Source organism: Gambusia affinis, linkage group LG15 (assembly GCF_019740435.1).
Source record: "Gambusia affinis linkage group LG15, SWU_Gaff_1.0, whole genome shotgun sequence".
NCBI lineage: Eukaryota > Metazoa > Chordata > Actinopteri > Cyprinodontiformes > Poeciliidae > Gambusia > Gambusia affinis.
The window spans coordinates 10,855,767-10,880,275 of NC_057882.1; the positions used below are offsets into that span (position 1 = coordinate 10,855,767).

Here is a 24,509-nt window from a genome sequence, read left to right on the forward strand (position 1 = left end):
GAAGAAAGAAGTGTTGTCACAGCAGCAGCAACACAGATTGTGATGAAAAATGTAGAGCGTCCAGCCGGGAGGAGAGACAGAGACTGAGAGAGAGCAACGCACAGAGTTACCCACCAAACCATCACACTGCTTCTGTGTCGTGAACATTTTGGCGCTTCTGCAAACGGAAAAAAAAGCGGCTGATTCTGGGACTGACAGAGGAAAAACTGAAGGAGAGTCGACAGGCGGGATCGACGCCTTAAAACAACCGCCTGCTGAAGCTGATTTTTTATTTTGGAGGAGGTGTGTGTGTGGGGGTGGGGGGAGAGGCCAGTATGCCGGCATTTCTTTCTCATCCGTGCACCGTGAGATTTTGCCGCCACGCAGGAACCCCCCGCTGCAGCCGCTGCTGGTATATGAGCAACTTGATGCGCTAAAGGTAACGCCGCTGAATTTGGCTGCCGATTTTCTTTCCTTCCATCAATTTGGTGCTGCGTGAAGCGATGATGATGATGAGGATGATGCTGCATCGGCGGGCTTTGAATGTGTGAATCCTGTACGGGACTCTCCTCCTTCGCGATGTAAATTGGAGCCATTAAAGTCTTTTTTTTTTCGTCCCCTCACCCCCAAGCTCTGCGTTAATTACAGTGACCACAATAAAAAAGATGCCCTTTTTTGACGCTTGGAGTGAGGATGCCAGTGGCTGTGATTGTGTCTCTCCTGCTGCGGCAGCTCCTCGGCTCAAGACAGACTCAAGTAGCCTTAGCTGAAGAGAAAAACAGCAAGCTGGCAAGTGCTGTATCACCCAACACAAGCCGAAGGAGCCTGTGTATGAGTGTGGGGAAGGGCATCCATCACAGCACAGCGCAGGGGCTTCCTAGGAACCGCCACATCCCCACATTCGTCTGAGGACTGCTGAGAGATTACAACCCCCACCTGATGGTTGTTGGAGGGCAGCCCCGATGCATCTTGTGCGTGTGAAAACTCTCAGAGTCCGCCTTTGCCAGCTCTGCATCAACAGAAAGGAGACAGAGCAGACGGTAACTCGGTGTGTGTCATGTTAGAGGCTGGACTCTTGCCTGCTCGCACCAGCTCTCTGCCAAAATCTGTGACCTGCCCTGTCTGAGCCCTTTGCATGAGCATCTCTGCACTGCCACAACAGAACCAGTGGTTTGTAGACATTACTGGCCATTTTACTCCGCTCCTCACGCTCCTCCAACCACAATAACAAAAAAAGGCTCCCCACGTCTCTGACTCTCGGTGCAGGACAGAGCGGAGGTCAGGATGCAGGTCTCCTTCGCATGCACTGAGCACAACCTGAAGAGCCGCAGTGAGGACCGGCTCTGTGGCCTTCGCACCGCCCCACCTCCAGGAGGAAGCAGTGGAGGAGGCGGCGGTGGAGGAGGAGGAGGAGGAGGAGGAGGTGGTGGCGGTAGTGGATCGGGAGGAGGTAGCAGCGGAGGAGGAGGTGGTGGTGGACAGGGGGGTAACGGTAACTACGTCTCCCAAGGCTCTGTGAAGAACAGGGACGGCCCCGGGTCCCGGCAGACTCCACAGGGCCATGCCCACATGAAGGAGGCCATCGGGCGGCACTCCAACATGAAGTACAGGTGAGTATGGGCCACAGGAGCGGAGCAGAGCCTCCACGGCTGGAGGCTGGGTCTGGACACAGAGGGAGCGATTAGGGACAGTACTTCCAATTTTTCTTAAAGAACCAATAAGTACCACCACTCACAATATCTCCTTCTAGTCTTCCTTCTGTGGGCAGTTGTTGATTGCTACGATGATGGCAATGGTGGTAAGAGTTCATCTCTAAATCAGCGGGTTGCTTGTTCAATTCCCACTCTGACCACCTCTGTCAGATGGTAGCTGTGGCTACTATCCAGTAGCTCAGCACCATCAGTGTGTGAACTGGTGAATGACTGAATGTAGTCTAAAGTGCTTTCAAGTCCTCTGGGCTTGATAAAGTGTAATACAAATCCAGACCATTTACTTATACAAGCGGAAGCCATATGGTAACTACGTCTTGATATTATCTTGGTTGAATATCATCAGTACTTTCCCTGCCACCTTACACATCAACTCTTCCGACCAAACCCAGTCATATCTGAATAACTATTCTCTGCTTCGTAAGCTGTAAGCCAACCGTTTTTGGCTACTTTGCCTTTTTTCTATCAAAATATGTGGATATTTTGTAAAAACATAAAAGCTTTTCGACACCAAGCTCAAGGTTGTGAAGTGAGGGACACCCTGGAAAGGTTACCAGCCAATCACCAGGCAACAAAGAGACACACAGGACAAACATCCATCCAAGCGCATAATCACAAAACAATTTAGAGACACCAAATAACTCAACTCTCATGATTTTGGATTGGCTGCGAAGCAACAGTGCTACAAACCAATCATAATTGTTTACATAGTCCTGGTCCTCCACTTCCAAACTGACTGAGTTGGCTATTTTGCAAGTGGGTATGGTTTATGCAAAATGGTCTGTTCCTGTGTGTTTTCTGACTCTAAAGATTTCGTGAAAATCACAATCTGGTGGCCTGATAAAACTTGGCAGTCAGTAAACGCTGAAACTTTACACAGTTCACATCCACTAACATAAACATTTTTTCAAATGAAGCCCCACCCCCAAGAAAATAAGTGAACATAATTATTTACTTACTAATAGGTGATATGTAGCACATTTAATATCTAAACCAAGTCAAATATGACTTTTTGTGACTCCAGTCAAAGTTTCAAACTCGGTAGAAAATAAGTTACAAAATAGAGGCTGTTTTTTGGCTATTTCCCTGTTTTTGAACCAAACCTGAACAAAAATACTAATTTCCCATGAAAAAACTGCTTGAATAAAGACAAATTTGATTTGACTTCCTAAAATAAACCGCAAAAAGTCAGAATTGGTAGGAGGAGGAAATGTTTTTCATTTTGTTTTGGTGCTGGATTCCTGATTTTAAATGGCTTTCTGCGTGGCTATTTACCGTTTCCTAGTTTCGTAAGAACACATAGTAAAGTCCAAATATCTTTACTAGAACGACAACTCACACAATGAAAGAATGCTACCAAAGTATTTCTCCCAAAAACAAAACAAACTCCAAAACCAATTGGATTAATAGTTTAAATCCCAGTAAAAGACAACATAGAATGTGGCATAAAAAAGTCAGAACATATTTAAGATATTTAAAAGTCGGAAAATCTAATTATTTTTAATTTAAGACATTTTTTTCAGACCCTGTTCTCAACAAATCATACTGACAGGTGATAAGCTCAAGCCTTTTTGTCTCCATTTCGATCGTCTTTTTGCTCAGGTGAGCATGAGGTGAAAAAAACCAATCTGCCTCTGATTACCTACAAGCGCCACCTACATATCTCCATTAGCTAGATGGGAAGCAGCTCTCAGAGTGAGCACTTTCTCTAACCTCAAAATATGACATGAAAACCTAGAAATGCTTATTCTGATGGACGTAAAAGCATAATCCACAGCAAACAGGCCTCTTGACTTAATGCAGATCTCGCCCCGGCCTCTTGCTGCAGATTAATACAAATCCTTACAGCAGTAGCAGCTTCCTGCAGCATCTCTCCGGGTCACTCAGCTTTGACAGCATTCCTTTCTCATAAAACAGCATTTCAACTGAGCGTCGTCTGCACGGAAAAACCTTAGTTGCAAAAATCCAGCTCCGAGTCATGAAGGAGGAACGAAATTTTGACGAGATAAACGGCACGGAAAGCCTTGTTCGTGTCTGATTCGGTTCAGTTTGACGGATTTGAGCCTTCGCCGTGATAAGAACAGCAGCTCATGCAGCTTTGACGCACAGGGGGATTCTGACAGGGGTGTAAGACCCATTCGTACGGACGTGCATCCAGAAACCCCCAAGCGTGCAGTTTGATGCAGAACCCAGTTCATGTGTTTCGTTTAGTTTGACTGGAACAGTCAGTAACTCGGAGGAGAGTTTTAATGACCTGTTTTTCTAGTAATCAGGTTGATTGAATTCCTGCCATTCTCTTCAGGCAATTTGGTTCATTTAATTGGATGCTTAAAAAGGGAATGAGGCTCAAAACAAAACTGGGATATCTCCTTTAGTGGCTTGTCCTTTTTAGAACTGCACTCGACGTCGTCAGATTATTCTGCTTGTTCTGCTTTCTTCAAAGGAGTGGCACTAATGGGGAGCGCAGCGCCACAATAAGTCTATACAGCATATGGACAGCTAGGGTTGCCATTGGCAACTCCCCAGGCACTGCCTTTAGTTTTTTAGGTTTTTTTTTCCTTATTCTCTCTAATCAGTGAGTGTGGCTGTCGTTCTTATCAGCCCTCCTTGCTACTGAGCCTGGTCTGAGCTCCAGCGTCATCAGGCTGTATTCTAGATGAGGTGGATATTAAAATCTCCTCCACGAAGAGCGCGCAAACATGTCCGCGCACTGCTCAGATGAGACGGTTTATTTCTGAGCCGATCTGGGAGGGCAGCCTAGCATGACACTGATTGAAGCCAAACGAGTGCTGCACGAGAGCAGAAGTGAGCAGTTGGTAGTGAATTTTGATCTAATCCCATTTTCCAGATGGCTCACATCTTTGCCTCCACTCACCCTGTTTGACTACACGTTTTCTAAGCCACTTCCTACATCTGATTAAACTCGCTACTCGTCACTCACCGGCAGGTGACAGACGACGGCCCCTGCTGGCTGTCGTAACCCCCATGAATCCCTGCAGCCCTCGACTCCAGCTTTCTTACTGTGAAGTCCAGCGTTCTGGTGTTTCTCTCTGTGTGTGTTCAAGTCTTCCTGGGATGTTCTTGAGTCAGATTCCTCACAGGGAAACTTGGGCTATGTAAACCTTATTTCTCTCACCTACCGCAGTGGATTGAAGATACATTCATAACTCTTAAACTTTTTCGCATTTTGCTAGATTGTAACCACAAAGGTTTGTGTATTTTTTAGCGCTTTTTGGAGATTATTTCCATTTCCATGATAGCTTTTTAAAGGTTAATACGGTTTGTTAATACAAACTCTTAATGTATATGGTATATAGATTGGAGTTGGTTTTGATATTTGCATCAGCTTTAATCTCCAGATTTAAAGATATCTAGTAAGATATCAACTCTTTCCAGCAATTTTGCAAAACCTTTAATTAATTTTTTTTTTTTTAGAAAAACATTTGTTGCTCACTCCTGCTAGTAAAGCCTGTTTTTAACCTCTTCTTCCTGTCTGTAAATTGCCGATATGCAGAATAGCCTGTTGTGCCGCGGTTCCTAGCAGATGTTGGTGAGTTAATGGCTGCCGGGCAAATCGTCGCCGCAGCAGCAGTCGTCTGCATGCCTTTACATTAATGCAGGAGAAAAACACAGACTTTATGTGAGTAGCGAAGCATTCAACATTGTAACACGCAAAGAACAAATAAAAGTCAAGCATAATTCAAGCGTAAATAATGTTTGACAGGACTTCAGGAAAGATTAAAAACAGACAGACATCCTACCGCTGCGTCGAAGTGTGAGGTCTTTGCCTTCCGTGCAGAAAAATGTGCTCGCGGTTTCTCAAATGAATATTTCAGTATTTTTGAATAATCTGCCTCCATCATTGTGGTTTATCACAATGTAACCTGTTCTGACATTTTAACCTTCAGTTCCTTGGAAAAAGTATTCATAACCTTGGAACTTCTCACATTTTATCAGGTTACCACCGTCAGCGACTTTTATTTGAACTTTTAATGATTAGACCAAACAAACACTAAAGAATGCGTTGAAAGGAAATGTCGCTGCGTATTGTCATTCACCAAGTTTTGGTGTTATCACAGCTGCATGTCTTTTTTGGGTCAAAATGAGAGGCTCCCTTCATAAAAACATGACATTAAGGAAGTGATATACTTCTACTAGCATAAAAATTTTGCTACAAAGTCTTATTTGAAAAGTTAAATGTTGAAAACAATAGGAGTTTGTGTTTACTGCATTAGGAGAGAATGATGGAGTTATATTTTACAAAGGTTACAATATCTCTTCTATTTCACCTTTATAGTAGATATATTCAGTTTCATTTGGCAGTAGATCATTACTAAAGTAAAATTTGAGCGATTTTCTACAAAATAGTTTTTTTTTTTTAATTGTTCCTCCTTCCTTTTTGCCACAAACCTACTAAAATGAGGACAGAAATGTCCACTGAAATGTCGCTTGCACTGCATAAAGTACATGTGAACTGTTAGTATTAGTTATAATTTGTCACCGGAGTAGCAACATATATAAGTAAAAGTGTTTCTTTTAAGTGATTCTAACACAGTTCAAGCAAGACTCATTTACTTACAAGCCCTAATAAATCCCAAACACTCGTAAAAAAATACAAACCCAAAAACAGATTCATTTCATATAGTAGAGTTGTCATCATCATCATTATAAATTAAATTGTAATTAAGCAATCTGGCCTTGTATTGTTCCAATGATTAATAATCAGAGGGAAACAAATGCTTCGTGTGGCTTTCAGATCACAGAGTGCAGCTGCTGGAGCTCTGACCTTCAGCTCTCCTCTCTCTTCCAGTCTCTGGGTTTTTGTAGCCGAGTTTCCAGTTGGATGAACAGATTAGTGACTCACCATGAGGGCTAGCATGTCTCAGGCGAAGCCCCCACTGTATCTTAACTTGCTTCATTTCATCCTGGCACGTGATCAAAACAGGACCCGACTTATGAGACTTTTTTTTTTTTTCTGCCCGCTTATTTTGTCACCTGCAGTTAAATCCTAATCCCAATCCTGAAATTTCTAATTTTAAATCATTTACCCAAACAGTGCTTTGATTACCTGTACTTTAAGAAGTTCAGCAGCTTGTGTGCTTGAAGAAGTACATTAAAAGCAGATAACTTAATCCCCTCAAAATGTGAGGCGACCTCTGGGTCAGCGTTGTTTGACGAGGGATGGATTTGTCAATAATTAACTGCTGATGGCTGCAGTCATCAGCAGGGCTGCTCTGGACCGCCACCAGAAAATACTCATCACTTCCACTGAATTAGTGGTTTTGTCAAAGTCAGACATGGATGTTTTCCTGCGTCCGGATGGGCTCAGACAGAGATTTAGAAATTAAGTTTAACATTTTATTTATTAGCTTAACCTTGAACATGTTGTAGACGACTGCTGTCTGTTTCATAAAGACATTTTTAAAAAGTTCATATCTGCTTCTTAAGCTGAAGGATGTGGCTTAAAAACTGTCTTTCACTTGGACTCACAAGTGAAATTTTTCTCGTTCAGGGTTGGAAAAATAAATAGGAAGGACTCCTAAAGTCATTATTCTTACCTCAGAATCCAATATGGCTGCCAAATATTTAAAATGTAGCAAACACTGTAGTGATTCATCATTTATTTGTACTTCCTGTGGTTTATATTTCATTAAATCTACTTGTAATGTTACTGTACAACCTATGCTAAAACAGTTAGCTATTGAATATATTAATTTCAATGAGCATCGTTTGTAGCTAACGTTTAGCCTGTTGCTCTTCTGTGTGGCTACATGTTGCTAGTAGCATTTAACTTTTTTTGTCCCAAATAATATTTTTAGAACCAAGTGCCACCTAACAAGCTTCAACTTAAGAACTATTTCCCTGTTCAAGACTTATTTTCATAGCATATACTTATTTTAAGTCGCAGGCTAACAGCAACTGTATGGCGGTTTGCACTTGTGGCCTTTTTTAAACGGAAATCAGACAGGAAGTGGACAGAGAGAAGTGAGGATAAGGACAGAAGTTGAACTTGGGGTTTGGCGCCTGTCCTAATCTCTGCTCCACATGATGCCCCTCAATTATTCCACTTAATGACGCGTCCATCATTTATTTAGGATACAGTTCGCCATGTTCAAATTACAGAGATTTAGCTTGGTGCAGAGATTGGATGCAAAAAGCATGTCAAACATACTAGTAAATCCACAAACGGCTGATTGAGAATTAAGAAATGGGATGTCCTGAACCTAGGAAGCCATCAGAGGATGTTGGGTGACTTCGATTCCTCAAACATCTCACGACTGAAAGAGAGGAAGAACAACTTTTTCCCCAGAGACTGATGGATTGTGACGAGAGAAAGTTCTCTCTGAAGTTAGTCCAACGAGAAAGGAGTAAGACTCGCTAACGGGACTCAATCATCTTTTTAGGGCTGAAACGATTCCTCGAATGATTCTAATCTCTCAATTATTAAAATTTCTCTAGGAAAATCTATCTGCCTCGAAGCTTCGTTTGCGCACCGTGTTCCGGCCGGGTCGTTATTCGTGTTGGGCAGCGCTCTCACTTCCGCCTGTAAGTTGTAAGTGCTAGCAGCTTAATGTTTTAGGGTTTTCATCGATTTATGGGGACCAATAAGCATTCTTAAATTGCTTGGCGCGATGTTTGGTGTCCGACGGCTTTTCTCCTACGCGTGGGGACAGCTAATGGTGAGAAGAGCGCTGCTGGTGTATTTACGCAGGTGAGCGAATAAAAACAGGAGAGAGAGAAAGAGAGAGAGTATTCTGATTACTCGATTAATCGTAAAAATACTCTATAGAGTATTTGGTTACTAAAATATTCTTTTACAACAGAACTGCATCTTTTTTTTCCCCCAAAGATAAAAAAGGCTATTGACATTATCAGAATATCCGGATATATATATATATATTTTTATCTTTGTGCTTACATTGTACATTCCTAATCATTCAAATTCATTTTATAGCACATTTCAGCCTCAAGACAGTTCAAAGTTCAAAGCACAAAAATAGTTGATGAACAATTGTCTTCTGAGTACAGCCTCAAGACAGTTCAAAGTTCAAAGCACAAAAATAGTTGATGAACAATTGTCTTCTGAGTACAACATAAGGAAACACCTTGCATGGCAGTTTGAGGAAACATTTTCCTCTTGAGAAACTTAAACAGTCTCTGAATTCAGCCTGACTTTAGACTCCTCAAAATAAACACAGAGTTTAAAATAAAACGGATCCAAAGCAGCAGAACAGTCTAAATCACTGAGGCTTAAGAAAACAACAGAAGTGAAGGATAAACTCTATGCCACTGGATATTTTTCATCATTTTTAATTCATCGAGTTGTCATTTATGAGGTAGCTGTCTGGGGAAAATGACACATCAATGTATTCATCTTCCTCTGTCTGCCAGAAATCCAACAGCAGTTCAGGGTGGTGACATTTTCACACAATCAATTTTATTAACTCTTGAACTTGTGGACACGACTCTGAGATTGACTTGATGTTCCCTCCCCACCTTCAACCAGGGACGGAGCCACACATGCATTTATTAACATGCTTTTTTTTTTAATTTTTTATTTTTTTTTTAAAGGTCTATTACCATAAAAATATCTCCCAATGCCAGGCAGCTTTAATAAATGTATTCTGAGCTGAGAGGAGTCACGACGACCGAGAAAATGTTATGGTTACTGTAGAATCGAAGGAGGGCGGCTGAGATCGTGTGTCCATGCCTGCATGCGAGGGAAAGTGAGCGATTTTTGGCCTTTTTCCCACTTGCTTCACTCTCAGCATGTGTATTTTATAAATAGTACAGACCTACTTGTAAAACTGTCTTTTGTACATCTCAGAATAAAATATCTTCACATTACTTGCAAAAAAAAAAAAAAAAACAGTGTTCAGCCAAACAGTTTATAAATAGTTTGAGTTTTAAACAAAACCCTTGTGTCAGAATTAAACAGTCTAGTCCAGCCAACAAAATAAGTCGCCACAGAATCTGCTAACGAACCGAAGAACTGGCTTTATCTGTTTATTTTTGACGCTGCATTGTGTCAAAAAGAAATATTACTTCTTCTTAGGAATTGTGTCATTAATTATATTGTATAAATGGGTAGATAGATGGATGTATTAGACCAACACATAATGGCGCATAATTCTGAAATGCAAGGATTTTGATTTAAAACCAGACTTTAACTAAGGCATTATAGCACATGTGCATAATATGATATCTACTTTTCCAATCTAAATGCTCCGGGTGTAGATTTAGGGTCAAGAACCTAAAGCCCAGTGTCGAGTGTTTTAATCCCACTAACAAGTATCTAATTTCTCTCTTAACCTGCCCAACTATTTTTGTATTTTTCAGTCCAAATTATTTGAAAGAAATTCACATAATTCTGGACTTTTCTAAAGAAATTATCTGAAATTTTCCAAAGAAAATGCAGGTTGGGAAACTGAAATACCCTACGCACAGCACTACTTGAAAACTAGTGGCTGGCATTTTCAAAGCAGCCAATACAGGATCTCAGATGTTTTTATCCTGTGATTAAATTACCCTCATAGATTCCAAGGTACCGTGTTCTATGTTATATCTGAGAATTGGTTTAAAAGGGGCCTGAATGCAAAAGCATGCCACACTTTTTCAGATAGTTCTGATTTTCTACCAATCTAAAGTATCTTCACATAAAATCCCATGAATAAATAGAGTGAAGTTTTGCGGCTGTAATGTGACAAAATGTGGAGAAGTCCAAATCCAGAATCAACAGAACCGAGGCGAGGTCTCCCCTCCTCCTATCTCTGAGTGGAGCTAATAAGTTTGAAAACCAGGAACAGGTGGCAAAAATATATATATATATATATATATATATATAAAAAAAAATAGATAACATTCAGGATGTGAGAAAAAAAAAATCTAATTTTGGGCGAACTGACCCTTTAGAGCTTGGAACACAGTGTTATTAAAAGACAACAGACTCTCCACCATATTCCCACAGCTAGTGTTCAGAAAATGCTCATATAAGCACCAACGCGCACGCACACACACACACACACACACACGCACACGCACACACACACGCCCACACACACACACACAGACATGGTTGTTATTAATATCTAGATGTGCTTCCCTCTGGAGAAAAGCCTGCTCAGCATGTGTGTGGCATTTTATGACAACTGCAAGGGGGGGAAAAAATCTCCATCATCTGCACCTAACCATCTGTATCCAGCACCTTCCTTCTGTCTGGGCTGAGAACTAAGTGTAAATGTCAGCACAGGTTAAAATGCTGACTACACCATGACAGTGCACGTGTGTGGGTGTGTGTGCGTGTGGGTGTGGAGGGGTGTGTGTCTACATTTCCCTCTGCGTTTCTTTCCTTTTCCCTCATTAACAATTTATGCATGGAAGATCCAGGTTCTTTGTAATCATCTTATTTGGAGATTGTGATTTGTGGCAGCAGGAAAGCAGAAATGAATGAACAAACACAGGAGGAGAATGCAGGAAGCCACACTTTCAGAGGCCACAGAGAAGCATCTGTGTGCCCTGCTCACGAGTGCATTCATGCGTGTCCACATGTAGATCTGTCCTTGCGTTCCAGCGCAATTCCCATTGAGCGTGAACGTTCACAACTGTCAGCCTGCACATTTAGGATTTTGTCCGTTTTTTGTTTGTTTTTTTTTTTGGTTGGTTTTCATTTTTCTTTATTGCTGAATATGGGCCGAGCTGTCTGCTGACGTGTGTTCGAATGGGTGAGCTGGTGATACAGTGGAAGAGGCATGACGGAGGTGGCGAGAGGAAAGGAGTGAGCATGTGTCTCTCCAGACTCTCTGATAGTAATTTAGCAGACTGCAGCACTGCAGAGAGCTGTGGAGTTAAGAGTGGGAGGAGGAGGAGGACGGTGGTTTGGCGTGTGTGTGTGTGTGTGTGTGTAGCGGGGATGGCGGTGGAGGGGTTAGCTGTCACAAACAGGAACAATGACGTCCTCCGCTGCCCAGAAACAAACAAACAAACAAACAAAATAAGATTTTATGGGACACGGCAATCAAGACGGTTCGCCCAGTTCTGCACGCCATTGCATTCTGCTCCCGGCAACAATGCAATAACTCGCAACGCTCGGCAAAACATGCCACACACTCGCATCATGCTCTCCCATCCTTACCGTATGGGATGCAAGCGTACAGGCAAAAGAGAGACTTGCAGTTGTGTAACGGCTCTCTTGGATGCTTGACATTCTCCTAATGCTGACTCATGTTTTGTTTTTGTGCTTGTCGCACATAATAACCTTTGTGTTTGTCATTGTGGAGCGGTTTGAAGAGGAAAGTATGGAAAAAGGCTGGTGTTGTTATGCTTCGCCTGTGGAAGTTATTTAGCCTTGGGCTAAATAACAGGTTGCGAAAATGGAACACACCTTCCAGTTTCCCTGAAAGTTTCTCTCAGAACGACTACATGCACATTCAGCTGAGAAATTTAGCTGCAAGAATAATAATGTGGGCTTTTAATTATGTATTTGAAGAGCTTCCCTCCCCCCCAACAGTTAAATGATTTCATTGCAAATGAATTTTGGAAAGAAGAAACAATTTACTCCAGTTTCTCTCACTGAAAGAGTGTTAAAACTCTCCATATTTGGTTCAACTTTCTAAATATTGCACTGTTGTTATAAATGGGCTTCGGACAGCATATCTGATTCTTCTCATCACAAATGATAGGATTTATTTTTATTGTTTTTTTTCTTTTTTTCTTTCATATAAACCCAAATATCAGAAGCACACACCCCCAAATTTACAACAGGGATTGGGCCATCCCAGATTGTTTTTTTTTTCAGCCCGCTGTGTTTGTCCCAAAAACCAATTTTGATGGGTATTTGGGACCTTTCTCCTGATGGAAACACCAAACTGTTCCTCACGTTTATCTACAAGCAAAGTCCTGATAATGACCTCATTATTTAACTCAGCTGTGTTGAAGGACAGACTGATCTAAACGCTGCAGGACACCGGCCCTCGAGGACTGGAGTCGAAGACCTCTGGGCTAGACGGTTGAAACCTGGACCCAGTAGGATGTTCGTAAAGAATGATGGTCCGAAAAACACACATGTAAACTGGTTATGGAATAGATAAACTTTGCTAACAGTCAGGGTTTGACTCCAAACTCAACAGAGATTTGAAGTAAATATTGATGTTAATCACCAAAAGTTGGCTCTGTGCAAGAAAATCAACCGTTTTAAATGTTTACCAGCATTTGCAATAAGAAGAGCGATCAAATATCCTGAAAGAACGGTGCTTGTGGATGGATATTGTCACTACAACTAAACTTGTTTTCTGCTGCAAAAAAGAACGCTTCAAATGTATAATTATGAACCTCAAAGTAACATGACGTTAATTCTGACTGGCGTGATGCTGACGCGTCCTCCGTAAATAAGCTCTTTGTAGCAAACGAGTCCGCTGATTTCCATCAGGAAGAACTGAATGTTTAGCTTAAAATCCATGCAGGCAGGGAGAGTACTTTATTTTACTGGGCTCACCATGCGACCAATCACACGCAAAGAAAGATAGTGACCTCGCATCACACTGTTATGTGAAAAAAGGAAGAAATGAAGACAGAAAAACTGATTTAAAACAAGTGAAAACATTAATAAATAACTGATCTGACATCTGCTTTGAAAGAAAAGCCACTTGTTTACATGAACTCCCTCAGTGTGAAAGAAGCAGAGCTGTTGTTGCCTGATGAACCAGAGCCAGATCACCATACAAGGATTTGGCGACGCACGAGGCCCACAAACACATTTCCCTTCATCAGTCATCCCCAACCTTTCACCTGCGCGGTCTTTGGACGTGGCTTAATGCAATGGCATAAACACTTTGCATCTGACACCCACATACACCGACAAATGCTGCACACGCAAACGCTCAGATATGCAGGGGGGTGGCTATAAATAGTTCCACGTCCAGCATTTAAAAATAGACAGGGACAATAAAAGCGGGACTCGTTTGGCTGTGTCTAAATGCTTTGACAGTCTGTCTGTCTGCATTTGGCCGTTTTGTGTGCGGACGCAGGCAGACAGGCAGCGGAGGGGAGGAGATGAAAAGACGAGCAGCGATGAGTTTCACCACAGCAGTTCTGCTGTCCCTCCAGCTGGCTCCTCGGCTAATTGGGATGGGGGAGAGCGAGCTTAAAGGAGGAGAGCAAGCATGAAGCCCACGTCAGCTTCAGCTCCACAGGCCGCTGTTTTAGAGGCAGCTCTCTGCCTCTAAAACAGCAGAGTGTTGCAGAGCTTGCAACACTCTGCTGTCTGGATAATCAGAGGTGGCAAGCTGGGTAATGGACTCCTCTATAGCTTATGGGGCATTTTGGGTCATTTATCATAAAGACCAGAGAAGCTTTTAGCAGGAGCTGATCTCCTGCTCCCCGGAGTGGTTTTAGCGACCCACACAACTGTTCACATATAACGAATAAAGGTCGCCTATTCAAAAGTAATTAGGCACAGGTATCAAATTTAACCTCAGGCAGGAGAAACTTTCACTTTAGCTGCAGAGGAAGAGTGCATGCCTAGAATAGAGATAGCATTCAATGCCATGCAAAGGTTGTTACACCTCGTTTCCTCATTTTGTCACTTTAATACAAAGTATCGCTTAACTGTGACATCAAATATGCAGTATTGGACGTATATATATGTAAAATCAACTTTTTTGAGGTTTAAACCATAATGTTATAATGTCATTCCCTAATCAAAAACATGACTGGACTGTTGCTTTGATCCTTTTGTGTCCCATGGCAACAGCTCAGGGTGCAGAAGCGCCTGAGCTCCGCCTTGTGCTCCACCAGACTAGCAGCAGCAGCAGTTAGCAAACACCTGGTGAAGTTACTAAGCTCATCTGCCGATGATAAAGAATGAGTTCTCAGTGCAACGCTCCTCAGAACGATGCCAAAGGCTTAGTGGAGGAACGGTGTTGTGATGACGAGCTGAAAGGAGTGTTGGAAAGAGCAGGAGCTTCTTAAAGAGACAGAGGCCCAATTAAGACTTAAATTGCGAATTCATATTTCTTTTAACTTATATTTGATATATACAGTATTTTTATAACATAGTTCAAGGTTTCTCAGAAAACTTGTTAAGCCCGGTGGTTGGGCTCCAGGGCAGTCATTCATCCAGCGTCAAGTCGTGTTTTTGAGTTAAAAAGTGCTTAAAAATTGACGGGAAATTTGAAAATATCACTTGATAATTACGTGTTATCGGAAGATTAATACCTGAACACCGACTACAAAGTCTTAAAAAATGCTAAAATTTTTAAAAAACCTAAATAAAAAATCAATGATTGGTCTGGTGGTGGCACAAGTAAAGCTTGGTGGCCCGACAGGCTTATAATACACTGATGGAAACCCTGATAATTTCTTGATTGTGCTGTAAAATACATAATACCACCCCTTTAAAGAAAATTATACCGTTGTCACATTTTTTAATTGTTTTAAGTGTTTTTTACTCTTCTTTTCTCTCTCGTTCATCTAGTGAAGTTCATCAGTCAGTGATAATTGTTCTTTGTGAAGGGAAGCTACCACAGTGAGACGTGGGATTTACTTTGCTTAGGTCAGATGCAACATTTGATTGATGCTTGGACCCTGACTGACTGAATCCTAAAAAACCTTGATTTCTTCCTTTCTCAGCTCTTCTGTGGATTTGTTTTTGTGCTCCAGATAGTTGTCCAGCTGTCTTGAATAGTTTCCAGGTGTGAATAATGTTTCTCACTGCTGGATACAAAAATTGTTTTTGGAAGTGGATGTAGAAACCGCGCCAGATTGATTGGCAACAACATTTGCTTCTCTGAGATTACTGCTTTGTGGCATCAATTTACCATACCTGAATGCTCAAATGCAGTTTTAAAACAGGCAGTCTCACTTTTTGATGATAACTTTTTAAAATAATGTTCAATTTTCTGCACCTGCCATTATAGTTTTTTCATTATATGTTCATTTTTTTAATATACTTTTGGGTGTTTTGGGCTTTAAGACCAACAAATGATCAAAGAACTAAATGTCCACTCATGAAATGGTTTGTCACTGTGGGGTGTTTTATTTCGCAGGAACCTGGGGAAGTCCGGCCTTCGTGTATCCTGCCTCGGGTTAGGTAAGTCGGTTTGAAGGCACTGAAAAATTAATCTCTCTTTAAAATCCTCCACACCAACAAGCCGTCTCTTGCTATTCAGGCACCTGGGTGACATTTGGATCTCAGATCTCTGATGAGGTGAGAGCAGCTCTGCTGTTTCCTGTTCCCTCTCCCACTGGTTTTTGTAGAACTAACAAATTTCTGTAGGAATTTTATGTCTACTCGTATAACTTTCATGTGCTGCCGTGAATGTTTAGGTTGTCTCCAAAGTTGCCTAATTACTTGCGTTCCCTCAGATGGCGGAGAACCTGATGACCCTCGCTTTTGAAAATGGAGTCAACCTGTTTGACACGGCAGAGGTGTACGCCTCAGGAAGGTCAGACTACTTCATCTATTTTTTCTTCCGTCTTTTCAGCAATCGATACATTTGTCATTCTTTTTTGTGATAAACAAACTAAGAAGAGCATTCATCAATGTACAGATAATATGTTGAATTTCCAAATGGTTTCATGGAGGCTCAGGATTTAAGAAAAAAACAGACTAATCTCTGATTTGTTTCTCCACAGAGCGGAAATCACCCTAGGGAACATTATCAAAAAGAAAGGGTGGAGGTGATGTTAATCATTTTTTTTCTGTCTGACTCACATGGATGTAAAATGCCTACAAATGTTGCTTTTGTTGTTGTTATTTTACGTTAAACATTTGCTGATAATCCCTCCTCTAAATGCATCACATTGCTTTTAAACCCAATCTCAAGGGAAATGTATGCACTTTAGAAAACTATAGAGCTTTGACCTAATGCAAACTATAAAACCATTAAATAAACATCGTATAATATGTGAATAAACTCCCAGATCAGAGCCTTGTTGCTGACTCACCCAAGTTTCACTGCAACATAGTGAACCGAGGGCATATTCCTTTTTGAACTTAAAAGCTTTTTATTCCACCTGAAGAGAAAAAATAAGCCAAATTAAAATGTACTCCTTTTTTAGGTTCTATAGGTGTAAACTCACAGTTGTGTCCTTTTTTAGGCGCTCAAGTTTTGTCATCACAACAAAAATCTACTGGGGAGGCCAGTAAGTCCAACTCTAAGGATTTATTGTTTCTTCAGTACTTTCCATATGAATATAACCTTATTGTCTGTTTTTATCACTGCACAGAGCAGAAACAGAGCGAGGACTCTCCCGAAAGCACATTATTGAAGGTAAGACACATTCTGCTCTTAACATTCAAGTATTTTAACCCACAATTATGTTTGAGTCTCTTCTCTGTCTTTTCGTTCTGCTTAAATTAGAACATGCAGAATAGCAGAGGAGAAATATAAAACACAGTATTAAAATGTCAGAGAAAAACAACTGACAGGTAAATTATGAGACGCAAACAAACATAATCTAAACAAATAAAAGGAAATTAATTTCTTTCCTCCGGTAGGAAGGAGCTCAATTGTATTTAAATTGAACAATTAAAAAGTACATGTGGCTTTATTAACCTGTACAAGAATAAGCACAGGGCTCTAACTAATTTCTAAATTCAATCAACATGTTTCTTCTGACTGGACATAATCTTAATGTTTTAGGTTAGGTTAGCCTGAATCACGGCTTTATTCCAACAAAGAGTCTAAAAATTAGGGTGATGGCAAGCTGGCCTTCCGACCTCAAAAACTTGGATCTCATCACCAGAAAAATGATCAAAATCTCAATAAAAGCACACAAAAAATGAGCAGAAATTGTAAAAAACATTGGTAAGGTTCTAATTAATTTTCAAAAAGCTGTTTTTCATAAAACGTTCCCAAAAGCAGTTTCTGTATTAGATTCTCCTTCTACATTGTTTTGTCATCTTTTGCAACATGGATCCTAAATATCTTAGTTGAATTTTAAAAAGCCTCAACATTTCTTTCAAATGTGTTTTTAACAATGAAAACACGGTAACACTGCGAAGTGAGGTACCATGACAAAGGGTCTGGTTTTATGACGACAACATAAAACACACGTTTGTTTTCTTTATTATTACAAAACTGATTAATTTTTGGCTAGCTGCTAGGTTGTACAGAACTGTAAACAAAATATCGGTGCTTATGCTTTTATCAATTGCAGACAACAATTTCATCTCTTGAATTTATTTATTTATTTATTTATTTTCCACTAATTCTAGTCTAAGTAAAATTTTCTTCTCCAAAACCTGGGAGACTGTATCCTCTTTAAATTGTAGCAACTTGTATGTTACTCAAAATGTTTTGAATGATGGGATTAATGTTCACCTCAGAGCTTTTGTTAACAGCATTACCAAAGATCTATGAGACGCGTGGACATTGCAGCTGCTAACTGTTAACCTGTGTGCGTTGCTCTTATGTGGTCATCAGCAGCAAATTAAAGCTTTCTCTTAAAACACACTTGTGCCTAATTGAGTCTATCAATCTAAATGTCTGACTGCTGTTTTCCTCAGGTTTACGAGGGTCCTTATCAAGGCTCCAACTCGATTATGTGGACTTAGTTTTTGCCAACAGAAATGACGTGAACAGTCCGATGGAAGGTCCGTTTTAGACGTGTCTCTAACATATTTGTCAGTAAAACGTAACTTCAAGAGACGTGTCCTTTAATAACCTGCTTAATACTGTGACTTTCCAGAGATTGTTCGGGCCATGACATTTGTAATAAACCAGGGCATGGCCATGTACTGGGGAACCTCCCGCTGGAGCGCAATGGAGATCATGGTGCACACTCAGAAAACCGCAGTCGATACAAATTCATTGTTTTCAGCCCTCAGCTCTCCTCTTTGCTCATTCTGGCTCTGTTTCGGTCTTCAGGAAGCGTACTCCGTTGCGCGACAGTTCAACCTGATCCCACCTGTGTGTGAGCAGGCAGAGTATCACTATTTCCAGAGGGACAAAGTTGAGGTGCAGCTTCCTGAACTCTACCACAAGATCGGTGAGGCGTCCACGTTCCTGGAAACTTTGGCCACTCGGATGAGTTTAATAAAGGATTTGATATGTTTCACTGGGTTTCATTCTCTCTCTCTCTCAGGTGTGGGGGCGATGACCTGGTCTCCACTTGCTTGTGGATTAATCACAGGAAAGTACAGCGACGGCGTGCCCGAGTGCTCCAGAGCAGCGATGAAGGTCAGTTTGAGTTAAGCGGCTCTCGTCGGGGAATTCTCTCGCTCAGTAAAAGCCCGGTTAGGTTTCTCTACCTCAGCAGTATGCCAGTGCAAAAGTCACAGATTTTCCTCAATGTTGCCTCTGCTGAAGGGATACCAGTGGCTGAAGGAGCGGGTGAACAGCGAGGAAGGCAGAAGGCAGCTGGCGAAAATCAAGGAGCTCCATCTACTGGCAGACAGACTGGGCTGCACCGCCGCACAGTTGGCCATAGGTACCATGACAAAGGGTCTGGTTTTATGACGACAACATAAAACATGTCCACTTTCATGTCAGTGATGTGTGAGAAGAAAGTCGTGTCTGAAATCTGGTAGGTTTTATATCAGGTGCCAAAGAGCCTTTCTTCACGTTAGATATGGTCAGTGTTAGGTAAGTAGTTGTTTACTGGGGCGATTCCCTCTCAATAATAACTAATGTTATGATCATAATTAGCTGCTGTTTAACTACACTACTCATCATTATTTTAATTTGTGAGACCTCTGGATAAGTTTTTTTTTTTGTTTTTTGTTTTTTTTGCATAATCCTGCAATCTTAAATGAAAACATTTCTGGATATTTTTAGATTTATTTTATTTTATTTTTTCCCCCATTGATCTTCAGAAACTGTCTTGCCAAGATTTGTACTGCATCTATTTAAAGTACACTTTCATTAATTGTTTTTATCTTTGGTAGCTGCTTACTGTGATGTTCCTCACCAGGACATCTCATCAGATGTACTCTGTATATTCCAGTGTTGCCTCTGGAAAGTCGCATTAGCATGTTTTCAGCTGTGCCATTAGATGCATCGTCCCCAAACCAAATGCAAACATCGATTAGCTTTTTACCATTCTGTGGCGAGTTTTTCCATCTAGAATGAACAGATTTGGCATTCAGATCCTGGACAGTGAAGGAATGAAGACAAGTGCTTCAAGGTAAGTCAGCAGCTCATGGTTTTGTGTTTATCTTCTGCAGCCTGGTGTTTGCGAAGTGAGGGTGTCAGCTCTGTGCTTCTGGGTGTTTCTAACACTGACCAGCTACTAGAGAACCTCGGAGCTCTCCAGGTAAAACGTTTCTCCTTTTTTCTCTGTATTCTTTCTGCTGAGCCTCACAAAAATACTGACACCTCTTGAATTCTTCTACATTTTGTCACATTACTTTTGTTAATCCAGGAAAAGCTTTCAGAGGCTACAAAAGACTTGGGCAGAGCAGGAAAACTGTATATCTCTCTCTGTAATTAATACATAATTACACAATTAATCAATTTTACTGTCTTATCTGTACAAAATGAAACAATGACTTGTCAGTCTGAGGCTCTGATAAACTCACTGATAGAGAAAATTGTTGTTTTAGTTTGATATTCATTCCATTAAAAGCAAAACAATTATATACAATAGAAGAAAATATACAGATCAATAAAATGAAAGGCAACAGAAAAACAAAACTAAACTAAAACAACATCAACTCAAAAAAACAATTTAATTTGTAGGTAATCTATGGTGCTTTGCTGGTTGTATGAATTCTTTTGAAAAATGCGCTTACTTTTTTGCTAATGTTGAAAATGATTTGAGAAAAGCAACTGAGAAAAATTATACCGTGTGTTGAACTTTCACATGTTCTCCTCTAAGAGTGAAATCTCAGACTCTGAAGGAACCTGCCGGTCCGGTGAGCGGTTCTCTTACCGGGCATGTTATGAATTCTCTAAACTCTGGAGAAACGAACAAATGTTTTTTTTTTTTTAAATATATATATATATGATTGCTTATTTTTCCTTACACCTTTCTGGAGATGGGAGTCAGAGTGCAATGGAGAGTGATGAGGAAGAGCTCAGTCAAGTCAACAAACAAATCCGAACCAGTTCAAAATTTGGTTGAGCTGTTTTGATTCTCCCAGATTTTTTCGAGGAAGTTTTCTTTCTCGCATTTCTTACAACGCAGCAAACAGCCTTCCAGCCTCAGGGTGACCTCCTTGGGCGTACCGCGGCTGTCTGAGCCGCCGGTGATTATCGAGGCCGAGACCCGAAGGATCCTGGAGCAAGAAGCGCGAGCCGGTTCCAAGATAGGAAAGGGTGATTGAAGAATGCAAATTGTGCCCATAAACTATGAGTTTACCTCAGAGAGAGAGAATTTGTATCAAGAAAAGCTGAACATCCTTCCCAACCAAAAATCCTCTAACTCTATTTTTGATTTCATATTTGTTCATTTATTTCTTGCTAGTGAAATATCCGTTTAGTGTGATTACCAACAGATTAATAATTTCGTGACAAGTTAGTGTTTGAGGCTGATGAAACTAATTGTTTCATTTAATTAGACTGCTATGCTTTCTTTTATGTAGTGAGCTGGGAAACATTTAATAAGCTAACATCACTTTTTTTTTTAAATATTGTTAATATTTGAAAAAGTTGAAGTCATATAAGACAGTTGTTTAAACCAAAAATATTACAGAGTGCTATTCAAAGAGACAATTGACAAACTGCCCTGTTTCTTTTTCCCCCCCAGATTTTATCCCAAATGACGCCTCAGACCGTTACTGAGATCGACGCCCTGCTGGGAAACAAACCACACTCGAAGAAAGAGACGCGTGCTTGAAGATGCCAAACAAACAGTGACAGATGACGTTTCACGACAAGAAAACCGTGGGAATCTTCGCTTTTTGCTCTGCTGTATACTCAAATTGCATGTTCTCCGCAACATTATGCTTCCAGTCTGTGCGCATACCCATTTTTGCGCAACAAATTGTATTATATACGACAACAACAACAACAACAAAAAAAGAAAATTTCTCTAGCCTGTAAAAAGAAAAAACAAAAAGGATCATATATTGCTCACTGTCAATTGTTTGCAGACTACATAGACGCAAAGTGACAAGCTTCTGCTGTCCACAGGAACTGAGAAACCTTTGCAGCTTTCAGCTGCAGTCAAAGCACAGGACGTGGCCCAAAGTAGAAAAGAAATCCCACCTTTTGCTTGAATGCAACATTTCTGGTTAAATGGTGCTTTTACTGGACGTGCGGCTCTGCGAGGGGGAGTTGGGTTTGTTGATGTTTAGCCAGCAGGCAGAGAGACAGAGGTTAGCACCCATGCGTCTAGCTGAACATTTCCCATCATGTGCATGTGACTGGTCTGCAACACTCACTGCTTTACAGGGTTGGGAACATTGGGTTACTAGTAAAATTTAAAAAACAAAATTAAAAAATCATCATACAGCCTAGTTTAAGAAGAAAAAAAAAAAAATAATAAAAAAAAGATAAAGCAGTACAAAATTAACCATTTATTTTGATTAGCAAAAGTCACTTTAAAAAGAAAAAATGCAAACAGATATTATTAGTGGGTGCAGTTTATGAAGACTTTCCCAGCCCTGCTGCTTTCCCAAAGTCTTTTTGCCTCCTCTGTTTGTAAACTGTGCGCATGTCCCTTTAAGAGAGAATCAGCCCCCAATCGGGCGTAAATGTGGCATGGCTTTTATGGCTTATGTAGATTTGCAGTGCCCTTGTAAGCCAATGTTTCGTTTTGTTTCTTCTTTTTTTACTCAAATAGTCCTGCAGTTTGATCCAACATCCTGCTGCTGGGGCTTCGCTTTAAAGAGTCCCAGCAATCCTGGGACAACTCCATGTCCATCTGACCTTTGACCTATACCCTTTGTATTATCTTGAACTGCACAGAAAAGTGCAGATGAAAAATACTGTAAAGACTGTACTAGAATAAAAGGTTTGAGGTAGCTGAAGGGTGGGAAGGCGACAGCTCTGGACACACTGTGGTAAAACTGTACTTTTCCAACCGTAGGAGAAAAAAAAAAAATTTAATATGACACAAAGAGCCCCAGGGTAAGAATTAGCAAATGTATTTTTTCTTTCTTGAAATTTAAAATATATCTTCTCTGCTCAAATTTCTTGAGAGTACGCCTTCTGTATCCCTTTGACCCTTACACACACACACACACACACACACACACCCACACACACACACACACACACACATTTCTCTTCTTCTTTGTGTTGACTTTATTTCCAAATGACGTAAAGATTTTTTCCTTTAGTAATCTTCCAAAAAGAACAGAGCAACATGAAATTACATACAAGCAGCTGTTCTGGCTCACAAAATGCTTTTGTCTTTTCTAAATACGATTTAATTTGATCGTTTTTTGTTTTTTTTTCTTTGAATTGAGGAAACAAATGAGAAATTACAAAATTATTGTTTTTTACAGCACAAAGTCTTCATGACCACCATCAGATGCTCTTTACATGTCGGCATGTTTCTCTTGTAAAGACCCAGGGAACATTTTAAAGTCTAATATACACACTACTTAAAATAAAAATCTAGTGTGTTCCTATTGAGCCTTTCAGCTGGATAATGATCTAAAACATCTGAACATAGAAGAGGACCAGCGTTCCTCCATGGCCATCTTCAGCTTTCACTGCTGAAACCTACAGATCATCTACAGAAAATCTACAGATCATCTCTGCAGGTTTTGCAAGGCTGAATCTCTTTTGGCGTGTTTGGGGGATGTACAAAGTACTAAAAGTGTGTCTACTGTTTCAACAGGTTTAACAGGAAGTGGAAAAGAAGAACAACAATCAAACAAAAATATTAATATCCTGATTAGGTCAATAGGTATATTCTCACGAATATTTTTATGTTAAGACCTAAAAACGTAAAGCAAGATGAGGGGTTAGAAGTTAAATCTGGTGTTTTTAGGTTTTTGTGACTGAGAAGCTGAACAGGACGAATGGTATCGACCCAGAACCCGGGAATCTCAGAGAAAAGCTGCCCTTGTCCGGCTACCGAATCACTTGGTACTTCAGTAAAACATTTATCCATGAACTTTAGCTTGTTTATTAGACATCAGCAAACTGTGGCCTAATCACTAAAGTATTTCAGATTCTTTTCAAGTTTTTTTCTTTTCATTATTTGCATGATATCAACCAAAACAAACACCTGCAGGTTTCTGCTTCTTCTAACTGAGCCAGGCTGATAACATTCAGAGCACAGTGCATTCCTCTGAAGCTTACCTGATGTGTTTTCTCCCTTTCTTCCCGAACCAAGAGTTTGGTTTCAGCTGGAGCTGCAGAACTGACTGAAATAATCCCATGACTCTGCGTAATGTTTCAGATGAAACAGTCAGACAGTAAGCAGCTGAAATACTTGGAACATGTGACATTCATGCCTATTTTTCATAAAGTTTTACCAAGCTGTTTCTTTTTGACCCCATTACGTTTATTTCTTGAAAGGAAAATGTCATCAATTAGTTTTCTTGTACATTTTTATTTCTAATATTCATTAAAAACAGCTTTATTGTCCAGAATAAAATAAAAAATATCTTGCAAAAACCCAAATCCAAAAAATATCTCTGATCGGATTGAGAAGAAAAGGTGGAAAAAACGTAACTATCTTCAACAGACCGTCTGTTATGCAACGACGAACAAGTGGGAGAAAGTGTTCAGGACATTTGAAAAGTACAGAACACAATAATTAGCAACCAGTTAAAGGTTATGTTTTTATGTAAATTTAAATAATTTCCTTCTGCATGACCCACATAAAGGTCAGTTTAGTAAATCTATAATTGTACCAAAATGATGTTGTCTGAGAAACGTGTGTGTGCTGGCTCTATCTTTTTTCTTTTTTTAAAACCTT

At 40.4% G+C, this 24,509-nt stretch overlaps 1 protein-coding gene across 1 annotated transcript; it reads left to right on the forward strand.

Annotated features, from left to right (window-relative positions):
- LOC122845074 (voltage-gated potassium channel subunit beta-2) lies at nucleotides 1-24,072 on the forward strand. The gene is made up of 14 exons (XM_044141079.1): nucleotides 1-1,589; nucleotides 15,731-15,774; nucleotides 15,854-15,891; nucleotides 16,050-16,129; nucleotides 16,320-16,364; nucleotides 16,785-16,829; nucleotides 16,914-16,957; nucleotides 18,196-18,282; nucleotides 18,378-18,463; nucleotides 18,557-18,677; nucleotides 18,774-18,868; nucleotides 18,998-19,118; nucleotides 19,855-19,943; nucleotides 21,378-24,072. Exons 1-14 carry the CDS (start codon nucleotides 1,264-1,266, stop codon nucleotides 21,465-21,467), a joined length of 1,311 nt encoding a protein of 436 aa, XP_043997014.1. The 5' UTR covers nucleotides 1-1,263; the 3' UTR covers nucleotides 21,468-24,072.
- The last annotated feature ends 437 nt before the right edge of the window (nucleotides 24,073-24,509 follow it).